The sequence below is a fragment of the Salvelinus fontinalis genome, chromosome 22 (assembly GCF_029448725.1).
Source record: "Salvelinus fontinalis isolate EN_2023a chromosome 22, ASM2944872v1, whole genome shotgun sequence".
NCBI classification, from domain to species: domain Eukaryota; kingdom Metazoa; phylum Chordata; class Actinopteri; order Salmoniformes; family Salmonidae; genus Salvelinus; species Salvelinus fontinalis.
Window position 1 is genome coordinate 21,842,177 of NC_074686.1, and position 12,004 is coordinate 21,854,180.

General features: G+C 45.4%; 1 protein-coding gene across 5 annotated transcripts in view; it reads right to left on the minus strand.

Annotated features, from left to right (window-relative positions):
- The window catches only part of LOC129820028 (phosphatase and actin regulator 4A-like), a 68,411-nt gene that overhangs the window by 3,841 nt on the left and 52,566 nt on the right, over positions 1-12,004 (minus strand). For all 5 annotated transcript variants that reach the window (XM_055876825.1, XM_055876829.1, XM_055876827.1 and 2 more), the window contains 8 exons: positions 11,224-11,628; positions 8,809-8,952; positions 7,463-8,066; positions 5,415-5,659; positions 1,569-1,734; positions 1,423-1,478; positions 578-639; positions 231-368 (listed from right to left, as the gene is read on the minus strand). In XM_055876825.1, coding sequence (XP_055732800.1) covers positions 231-368; positions 578-639; positions 1,423-1,478; positions 1,569-1,734; positions 5,415-5,659; positions 7,463-8,066; positions 8,809-8,952; positions 11,224-11,628 — 1,820 coding nt within the window. The remainder of the gene's footprint in view (positions 1-230; positions 369-577; positions 640-1,422; positions 1,479-1,568; positions 1,735-5,414; positions 5,660-7,462; positions 8,067-8,808; positions 8,953-11,223; positions 11,629-12,004) is intronic.

Consider the following 12,004-nt stretch of genomic DNA (forward strand, 5'->3'; position numbering starts at 1 on the left):
GAATTGTGAAAAACTGAGTTTAAATGTATTTGGCTAAGGTGCATGTAAACTTCCGACTTCAACTGTATGTCTGGAACCCTGCTGAAATGGTTAAGTAAAGAACCACAGGACAAAGGTAAAGATTTTAAAGATTTATCACTCTATACTATAGTTGAAGAGCACTCTTACCATTTTTTACCAATCTTTTACAATCTACAATGTATTTGGTTAGTCGCTTAACTGCGACTCACCTTGTCGGAGGGAGTGAGCTTGGTCCAAGGTTTGTCTGCACGGCGGTCGTAGTCTTGAGTCGTGGTACACTCTACGTACTCATGGAAACGCAGGATCTTCCTGGCCTGAAGCTCTGCTATGGTGGGCCTCTGGGAGAGCTGGGGGGAGGTAGAGAGAAAACACACTGAGTGAATGTTGAACAAAAATGATTAACTCTGGTTAGTTACATTTCAGTGTTTTATTTGTATATCCGTGTACAATTGCTTTGTCACCGGTGTGTGTGTATGCACGTTGGTGTACTGTATCTAAATGCGTCTCAATTCTGCAGTGTTTGTGTTAGGTGTGTGTGTGAGAGAGTCAGGCTAACCTTTCTGGTGAGTCTGCGTTTGATCTCGCTCCGCTCTGCCCTGATATCAGCTTCGTTCCTGGCTACAATAAGACAAGACATTCCATCCCATCAGAGACAGAACAAAAACATGCCTCTAGTCAGAGAGAAAATTATAGACTGGACCAGGGCCCATACTCACTAAGCGTATCAGAATAGGAGTGATGATCAAGAATCAGTTTTTCCTTTTTAGATCATAATCAATATAATTATATGTTCAGGGGGGGACCTGATCCTAGACTAGCACTCCGGGCCCTGAGCTTTTCCTGGCGTCTTCACAGCACAGGAGTAACGGGAGTCGTTTTAATCAGTCTTTACCCTCTGGGACAAGGAAGTGCATTGTCTCAGATACACTGCAGTCGGAACATTATGTAGTCCTTTTACAGAGCTGTCTAAGGACAACGCTTGTAAGTAGTGCTTTCAGAGTCTAAAGATAACCAGAAAACAAATGTGAAAAACTTTACCTGTAGGCTACATGAGTGAAAATATCTTTTGGACAATATGATATCAAATTCTAAAAAGTGTTGGCACTACCGTTTTGGTGCCAATGCTAGACTCAAGAACAAATTAGTGCAATGGTCAAATTGCACCATGAATCAAGTCATTGCTTTTATTGTATGTAAGTACTCTAACAGACCACAAGGGGGCATCTATAGGGCAGACAGACTGATATATCGTAATAGATCGTTTTGGGTTACTAGTAAAACCAGAGAGATGCTTGTCTATCTAAAGGTGAAGGACATTAAACCAACTGCGAGGGGAGATGAAGCATGAAGTTGATATTGACTGAAAAAGTAGAAGTGACAGAAAGAGGGAAAGGGAGTTACCTGGAAGGATGTTTCTCTGCTCCAACTCCTCTGCTGTGGGTCTCTGACTCAACCTCCTGATTAGAGAAACACACAACACACACACACGTTTAGGGTAGGGGAACACCCCCCCTCCCCAACTCACACCGATCTCTAGATGTAGTTACCTGTTGAGCGTGGTACCGATCTTGTTCTTGAGTGCCTCCCACTGCTCCCTGCTCTGCCAGCCGACTCCGTCTTGTCCTTCTCCTCCCTCCTGCTCCTCTCTCTCCTGCTGTCTCTCCAGCTTCAGAGCCAGGGTGTCCTTCCTTGTCACACGGCTGGCCAAGGCACCTAGGTGGTGCAGACAAACAGTTCCAGTAACATGGGACAATACTTTCACTCTACATCACATTTGAAAATTGTAAAATTCTCAGATTACACTTCTCATTTGGATTATCTTTACCTGCAAGTAGTAAAATACATACAATGAAGAAAATAGAAAGATCGATTTGGAATTTCCCTTATTGATACTGTATTTACTAATAACGAAAGGGCCTTCCTTGATAGTACTGAACTTACTTTGACTTCCGAGATTGAAATCTACACCAGACTTGGCCGATAAATTAGGGCCGATTTCAAGTTTTCATAAAAAAATCGTAAATCGGTATTTTTGGGCGCCGATTTGCCGATTTTTTTAAATGTATTTTTTTTTACACCTTTATTTAATCTTTATTTAACTAGGCAAGTCAGTTAAGAACACAGTCTTATTTTCAATTACGGGAACGAAAGATTTTTAACCTTGTCAGCTCGGGGGATCTAATCTTGTAACCTTACAGTTAACTAGTCCAATGCGCTAACACCTGATTAAATTGCACTCCACGAGGATCCTGCCTGTTACGCGAATGCAGCAAGCTAAGGTAAGTTGCTAGCTAGCATTAAACTTATCTTATAAAAAAACAATCAATCAATGACTGTCATTGCTCCAATGTGTACTTAAACATCAATGCCTTTCTTAAAATCAATACACAAGTATATATTTTTTAACCTGCATATTTAGCTAAAAAAAAATCAAGGTTAGCAGGCAATATTAACCAGGTGAAATTGTGTCATTTCTCTTGCGTTCATTGCACGCAGAGTCAGAGTATATGCAACAGTTTGGGCCGCCTGGCTCTTTGCGAACTAATTTGCCAGAATTTTACGTAATTATTTTGGTTGTGCAATGTAACAGGAATATTTAGACTCATGGATGCCACCCGTTGGATAAAATACGGAACAGAATAAACGTTTTGTTTTCGAGGTGATAGTTTCCGGATTAGTCAAAGGTATATGGTTTAGAGAGAAACAGTCGACGCGTTATAATTCCTGTAATAACTTGCGGCTGAACTTGAAAGGGGTCCTTCGTTATTTTACCGGTCATGTCTTCCATAGAGAATGTCTTGATCTACTTCAAATAAGGTCTGTGTTTCGTGCAGGCTTACACTGCCTAGGCGTTTTGATACCCGTGTAAATCTCAGTAGGATAAGGTAATGTTTGTCAACATATTTTCATAAATCCACTACAATTTTTTTAATCTTCGCTTATATTTAGCCAATATTGATCAGAGTTACCTTGACCTATGGATATCTACACAGTTATAAAATTGGCAAGGTGGTGTAAGCCTACACGAAACACAGACCTTATTTTAAGTGAATCTAAAAATATCCTATGGATTAAATGAAGGAACCGCTTTTCAGATTTTGCTAGGTGTCATGGGAATTATGACTCGCACTTTGGTCGTCAATTCTTACCATGCCCATTATTAAAATAGGATTTCCTGCATATAGAAATGACAGTTTTTGTTTTCAACATTCATCACAGGTAATTTAAACTCTATTTTTATTCAAACAGTTGAGAGTATTTGACTCTTCAGTATCATTGTCACTTCAGAGCTGTGTGTGTGTGTATTTACGTATTAAGTTAAAATAAAAGTGTTCATTGTTCATTCAGTATTGTTGCAATTGTCATTATTACAAAAATGTGTGTGTGTATGATTACAAACAAACACACACACACACACACACACACACACACACACACACACACACACACACACACACACACACACACACACACACACACACACACACTGCTCAAAAAAATAAAGGGAACACTAAAATTACACATCCTAGATCTGAATGAATGAAACATTCTTATTAAATACTTTTCTCTTTACATAGTTGAATGTGCCGACTACAAAAACACACAACAATTATCAATGGAAATCAAATTTATCAACCCATGGAGGTCTGGATTTGGAGTCACACTCAAAATTAAAGTGGAAAACCACACTACAGGCTGATCCAACTTTGATGTAATGTCCTTAAAACAAGTCAAAATGAGGCTCAGTAGTGTGTGTGGCCTCCACGTGCCTGTATGACCTCCCTACAATGCCTGGGCATGCTCCTGATGAGGTGGCGGATGGTCTCCTAAGGGATCTCCTCCCAGACCTGGACTAAAGCATCCGCCAACTCCTGGACAGTCTGTGGTGCAACGTGGCGTTGGTGGATGGAGCGAGACATGATGTCCCAGATGTGCTCAATTGGATTCAGGTCTGGGGAACGGGCGGGCCAGTCCATAGCATCAATGCCTTCCTCTTGCAGGAACTGCTGACACACTCCAGCCACATGAGGTCTAGCATTGTCTTGCATTAGAAAGAACCCAGGGCCAAACGCACCAGCGTATGGTCTCACAAAGGGTCTGAGGATCTCATCTCGGTACCCAATGGCAGTCAGGCTACCTCTGGCGAGCACATGGAGGGCTGTGCGGCCCCACAAAGAAATGCCACCCCACACCATGACTGACCCACCGCCAAACCGGTCATGCTGGAGGATGTTGCAGGCAGCAGAACGTTCTCCACGGCGTCTCCAGACTCTGTCACGTCTGTCAGATGTGTGTGGGAACCTGCTTTCATCTGTGAAGAGCACAGGGCACCAGTGGCGAATTTGCCAATCTTGGTGTTCTCTGGCAAATGCCAAACGTCCTGCACGGTGTTGGGCTGTAAGCACAACCCCCACCTGTGGACGTCGGGCCCTCATACCACCCTCATGGAGTCTGTTTCTGACCATTTGAGCAGACACATGCACATTTGTGGCCTGCTGGAGGTCATTTTGCAGGGCTCTGGCAGTGCTCCTCCTAATCCTCCTTGCACAAAGGCGGAGGTAGCGGTCCTGCTGCTGGGTTGTTGCCCTCCTACGGCCTCCTCCACGTCTCCTGATGTACTGGCCTGTCTCCTGGTAGCGCCTCCATGCTCTGGACACTACGCTGACAGACACAGCAAACCTTCTTGCCACAGCTCGCATTGATGTGCCATCCTGGATGAGCTGCACTACCTGAGCCACTTGTGTGGGTTGTAGACTCCGTCTCATGCTACCACTAGAGTGAAAGCACCGCCAGCATTCAAAAGTGACCAAAACATCAGCCAGGAAGCATAGGAACTGAGAAGTGGTCTGTGGTCACCACCTGCAGAACCACTCCTTTATTGGGGGTGTCTTGCTAATTGCCTATAATTTCTACCTTTTGTCTATTCCATTTGCACAACAGCATGTGAAATTTATTGTCAATAAGTGTTGCTTCCTAAGTGGACAGTTTGATTTCACAGAAGTGTGATTGACTTGGAGTTACATTGTGTTGTTTAAGTGTTCCCTTTTTTTTTTGAGCAGTGTATATATATTTTTTATTATTATTATATTATTTTTTTTATTAAATTAATCGTCCGATTAATCTGTATCGGCTTTTTTTCTCCTCCAATAATCGGTATCGACGTTGAAAAATCATAAATCGGTCGACCTCTACACCAGACCCATGTGGCATTACCAAAAGACTTCGCATCTACATACTTTTTCTACACCAGACCCATGTGGCATTATCAACAGACTTCACATCTACATACTAAATCTACACCAGACCCATGTGGCATTATCAACAGACTTCACATCTACATACTAAATCTACACCAGACCCATGTGGCATTATCAGACTTCACATCTACTTACTTGGTGGATCGTCGTCCTCGTCTTCATCGTCATCTCTGTAGAGGATGGGTCCGTCAGAGTCTGTCTCCTCATCCTCCTCACTGCTGTCTCCGGGCCCCCGGCCCTCTGGGATTACACTGACCCTAGGATCGACCACCAGACCCCTCCTGCTCCTGGGCTCCAGCTCAGGCTGCCTGGGGGGCAGCATCCGTCTGGGATGAAGCTTCTCCAACTCCTCCTCCATGTCAAAGTCATCATCCTCAGGTCTGGAGAGAGAGGGAAAAAAGTTAACAATTGAATCTGACTGTTGAATAGAGAGTGATCAAGTGGGTATGATGTATGCATATACAGTTGAAGTTTACATACACTTAGGTTGGAGTTATTAAAACTCGTTTTTCAACCACTCCACAAACTTCTTGTTAACAAACTACAGTTTTGGCAAGTCGGTTAGGACATCTACTTTGTGCATGAAAAGTAATTTTTCCAACAATTGTTTACAGACAGATTATTTCACTGTATCACAATTCCAGTGGGTCAGAAGTTTACATACACTAAGTTGACTGTCCCTTTAAACAGCTTGGAAAATTCCAGAAAGTGATGTAATGGCTTTAGAATCTTCTGATGGGCTAATTGACATCATTTGAGTGAATTGGAGGTGTACCTGTGGATGTATTTCAAGGCCTACCTTCAAACTCAGAAGAAATCAGGGTAAATCAGCCAAGACCTCGGGAAAAAAAATGTAGACCTCCACAGGGCTGGTTCATCCTTGGGAGCAATTTCCAAACGCCTGAAGGTACCACTTTCATCTGTACAAACAATTGTACGCAAGTATAAACACCATGGGACCACGCAGCCGTCATACAGCTCAGGAAGGAGACGCGTTCTGTCTACTAGAGATGAACATAAGTTTGGTGCAAAAAGTGCAAATCAATCCCAGAACAACAGCAAAGGACCTTGTGAAGATGCTGGAGGAAACAGGTACAAAAGTATCTATATCCACAGGAAAACAAGTCCTATATCGACATAACCTGAAAGGCCGCTCAGCAAGGAAGAAGCCACTGCTCCAAAACCACCATAAAAAAGCCAGACTACGGTTTGCAACTGTACATAGGGACAAAGATCTTACTTTTTGGAGAAATGTTCTCTGATCTGATTAAACAAAAAATAGAACTGTTTGGCCATAACGTCCATCATTATGTTTGGAGGAAAAAGGGGGATGCTTGCAAGCAGAAGAACACCATCCCAACTGTGAAGCACGGGGGTGGCAACATCATGTTGTGGGGGTGCTGTGCTGCAAGAGGGACTGGTGCACTTCACAAAATAGATGTCTTCATGAGAAAGGAAAATTATGTGGTTTATTTAAGCAACATCAAGACATCAGTCAGGAAGTTAAAGCTTGCAAATGGGTCTTCCAAATGGACAATGGCCGCAGGCAAACTACCAAAAAGTTGTGACAAAATGGCTTAAGTACAACAAAGTCAAGGTATTGGAGAGCCATCACAAAGCCCTGACCTCAATCCCATAGAAAACGTGTGGGCAGAACTGAAACAGCGTGTGCAAGCAAGCAGGCCTACAAACCTGACTCAGCTACACCAGTTCTGTCAGGAGGAATGGGCTAAAATTCACCCAACTTATTGTGGGAAGCTTGTGGAAGGCAAGCCAAAACATTTGACACAAGTTAAACAATGTAAAGGCAATGCTACCAAATACCAATTGACTGTATGTAAACTTCTGACCCACTGGGAATGTGATGAAAGAAATACGAGCTGAAATAAATCATTCTCTCTAGTATTATTCTGACATTTCACATTCTTAAAATAAAGTGGTGATCTTAACTGCCCTAAAACAGGGATTTTGTACTAGGATTAAATGTCAGGAATTGTACAAATCTGAGTTTAAATGTATTTGGCTAAGGTGTATGTACATTTCTGACTTCAACTGTACATGTCTTTTTCTATTGCAATGATCAAAGTCACGTTTTTAGCTCAGCGTAAATATTGTTCCCGTTTGTACTGTGGTTAATAGATATGCTGTGACATTATGGAAGTATGATAGAGTAGTATACTCACAGTCTGAGGGGTTCTATGGTAACGGGTAGGGAGCGTCGGCCTCCAGCCTCAGTGAGGAACTCTGGGGGGGACTCAAACAGCATGGAGTGGGCTCTCTGGGACCCATCTGGCTTAGCCTGAGCCGGGCTGGGGGAGCACAGGGCCCGCTGGATCAGGATGTGAAGGGGGATGGCTGGGACTGAGGCTGGGGGGTGGCTGGGCGGCTCTGTGGTGGGGCTGGGAGGGTCCTTCTGAGGGAAGGGGAGTGGGACCGGGGGGGGGGCGGAGGCAGGGTTGGGGAGCGGTAAGTGGGGGTGGGAGCTGGGAGTGGACGTAGGTATATGGGACAGAGGTCGGGGTGCTGGTGCAGGGTCAGAGGTGGGTAGTTGGAACCCTACTGCTCTGAGGGTGTCCCTGGTGCCGTCTCGGGCTGTGCTGGGGGGTACAGAGACAGTAGGTATGGGGACTGGGACAGAACCAGAGGGGCCCGAGGTCTCCGGCTCAGGGGGCGGGTCGCCAGATTGGTGCTTGGTGACGGGGGTCATCCTCTTGGGCGGAGTGGGAGGAGAGCGCCTGGTGGGGGCAGGAACAACAATGATACCACTGCCAGCCTGAGAGAGCTCCGCTATGGAACAAAACACACAACAATGAATATTAGTCATTTACAAGGACTGACACGCAGTAGACACAGAGAACAGAACTGACAGAGAAAGAGTGAAACTAATCTGAAATATAAAAGGAATCACATTCACACTCAAGCAAACTGGTTAAAGGAATATCATGACTTGTTTAGTTTCATGAAGGCACAATGCATGATTTACCAGTGGATAGATGGAACATATTTAAAAAGCATGATGAAATCAGGCCCGGATATTAGCAGAACGGTACACATCTAACCCTATGGTTTAGATGGAAATCATTCACAGCAGGATTCAAGCCTGATTCATTTGAAAACAACCAGAAAATAAATTTTATTAGTGCGAATCCATTATTTTGAAGTCATTTCACACGTCTCCGCAGTCTCTCCTGACCGTTCATCGAAGTCATCCAACAAGCTGGGGCACACTGCCTGGCAGTTAACTTCCATGCATTGTTTTCATTCCAGCTAAGTCAAGTTAGTTCAGTCAGTTCAGCAACAACTCAATCCGACATGCAATGAATGAAGTAGTGGGGGACCATCGATCCAGGCTGGTGGTGCTTCACACCATGGGCTATGGGCAGAATGGGTAACAGTTATTCAGTTGTTATAGACACCGGCATTAGACTTGGTGGTGGGCAACAAAACGTGCTGTGAAGCGGTTATGGTTATTCAGAAGGACAGCGTCACAGCATGGCAGGCTTGGGTTGCGCCCCTCAGGACAGGGTACCTGAGCAGGCTTGTTCAGCCCGTCGGCGGTGGAGGTAGGTGGGCAGGGAAAGGTACAGGCCCAGCTCCCCCTGCCTTCTCCAGCTAGTACAGTAGTGAGGTGAAAGGGGACCTTGGACCCTGGAGGCACTGTTCAATGTGGACACTGACAGAGATGAGGGAGGTCAGAGGTCAACGCCTTCAGCAGGCTGCTTGAAGGTGCGGGACACTGAATAACTGGTCACTGTTGCACAGCTAGGCAGATTGTTACCTCAATATCATACTAAATCTAATATTTAGCCTCTAAGGATAGAAAGCTGCCAGATAAATACATGATTGTCTGGTGAGGATGTAGACCTATTGTATGTACATATTGTGATGACACATAAACCACTGTTCTCCAACAGAGAAAGTATGTTTGCAATATGACCAATGACAGGGTTATATACACTGCATGTACAAAACATTAGGAACACCTTTTCCCTCAGAACAGCCTCAATTCGTAGGGGCTTGGGCTCTGCAAGGTGTCGAATGCATGCCACAGGGACGCTTGCCCATATTGACTCCAACACTTCCCACAGTTGTGTCAAGTTGTCTGGATGTCCTTTGGGTGGTGGAACATTCTTGATTAACACGGGAAACTGTTGAGCGTGAAAAACCCTGCAGCGGTGCAGTTCTTGACACACTCAAACCAGTGCCCCTGGCACCTACTACCATAACCTGTTCAAAAGACACTTTAATCTTTTGTCTTGCCCATTCACCCTCTGAATGGCACACATACACAATCCATGTCTCAATTGTCCCAAGGCTTAAAAATCATTACTTAACCCGTCTCCTCCCCTTGATTTACACTCATTGAAGTGGATTTAACATGTGACATCAATAAGGGATCAAAGCTTTCCCCTGGTCAGTCTGTCATGGAAAGAGCAGGTGTTCCTAATGTTTTGTACACTCTGTGTATATGATATAACCACTGGGATTAGCCAGGAGACATGGAGGGAAAACAGCAGCAGCTGCAGGACTTGCTGAGTCGGAAGAACTGAACCGTGAGGTGTGTGTCAGTGTGTCACTGTAGCAGCCAATCAGAATACAGACTCTGAAAGCCTATCAGAGAGGAGATCCAAATGATAAATACTTTCATTTCTGCTGTACACAACTTTATGTTCAGCAGATGTCCGCTGTATGAATGCTGAGTGAGTGTGAAATGGAGTAACGCATCTATGAGGACCAAACCTTCAGAACGGCATAGGAATTTTCTAATTGCGTCACAACAACTGTTACTACATTGACTGTTGGGATGGGCTCCGACCTAGGGCAGCTGCAGCATGCTGGGTCAGAAGACACAGAACACTGAGGCAGCCAATCAGAGCACTGGACGCTCCGGAGTCACTTCCAGCCTGTCGGAGGAGTGCCAGTGTGGCAATGTGTGTGTGTATGTTGTGCTTGCATAAACGCAACAAAGACAAACCCCCTGCCCCTCTCTTTGGAGAGTGTCTTGATGTACACTGAAAATGCAGACTAGGGCCTTTTCAGTGAGCCGGAAACTGAAGAGTGGTTGAGGAGTGTGTCAATTTGCTAATAGGCAAACGGAAGATGGTTCTCCCCTCCTCGATAGCCTCCTTTTGGCGAGGAAGCACAAGTGTCTCCTACCGGAGACCTTTGCGGCAGTTTTGAAATCTGTCACATCCCCTTTGAATCAGCTGTTGTTTTCTTGGAAGGAGATATGCTATTGTAAGAACGATATGCTATTGAAAATGTCTTGCATAACTAACTTAATTTGTTTTTATCACTTTACACAAATTTTGGGATCCACCCCTGTAAACGTAATTTGCCTGATGACGAGCGAGTGGAGAAGGCGAGTCATTTCATACAAGAGCATTTTCATCCACATTCCCTCTCCTCGATTACCTTTGACCTTTTTCAAAAGGAGGCGACAAGACGAGAGGACGCAGGATTTGAGCAAATCCAGGAGAAAAAGGGTGAGGTACTGTATAGAACACCCTGCGTTTCAGTACGCATCGAGACTAACCATTACACAGAAAAATACACTTAAAAACAGGTCTCATTGCTTTGGGTTCAAAAAGGTCAAACATAATTGCAACACTTTACTTGAAGGGTACAGAACTTAACTCATCCATAAACTCACGTAGTACAATTAAACGCAGTACTTTATGGAGTGAAACAGCAGTACAAACAGGAAGCAGAGGCAGGGTAAACTCACCAAGCAGAGGCAGGGTAAACTCACCAAGCAGAGGCAGGGTAAACTCACCAAGCAGAGGCAGGGTAAACTCACCAAGCAGAGGCAGGGTAAACTCACCAAGCAGAGGCAGGGTAAACTCACCAAGCAGAGGCAGGGTAAACTCACCAAGCAGAGGCAGGGTAAACTCACCAAGCAGAGGCAGGGTAAACTCACCAAGCAGAGGCAGGGTAAACTCACCAAGCAGAGCAGGGTTGCTGTTGCGGTTGGTGGGTTTGGGTGGGGGTACAGGTGGCTGCTTGGCATGGGGGGGTACGGGTGGAGGAGTGGCCGATTCCCCCGTGGTGGAGGAGGGGGGTACCTGGCTGGACCGTACAAGGGGAACAGGGTTGGAGTGGGTGGGAGGAGGGTCATCACTGATGACCAGGGAGACAGTCCTGGCGGGCTTGGCCACCGCTACAGCAGGGGAGGTAGAGGAGGAGGGTGGGGTGGAGGTCCGGACAGGCTCAGTGGAGGTGGTGATAGTGGGGTGGCTCTTAGGAGGGAGCATGGCCTGTTTAGTAGGAGGCGGCTCTCTACGGGAGGAGTCACGGGTGGAGTCAGGATCTGGGGTGTGGCCAGGGGCGAAGCGGACACCAGTGGACTCTACAGACAGGCACAGGACACACACACAGAGAGAGGGGGAGAGGTCAGGAGGACAATAGGAGTTTCTATTCCCCCTGGTCCCGGGGCTCAAAGTGCAACCACAACAAGCACACTGTTACTGTACAGTGCTGAGCACATAGAACACAGAGCTGAGATAAGCTGCAACTCAACGTTGGACAATAAGCAGCTTCTTAACAGATTAACTAAAGACGGATTCTGGTCAAGTCCTCACACCTTTCACAGGGCTGAGAACAAGGAGATTCACAGGGTTACCAGATATACAAAACAGAATCTCCTAGACACTCAACAAGCAGACAGTAACACATTGCACTTGCAAAGTGTCCAATAAAGTGGGTGGAACGAAGCTTCGTTCCAC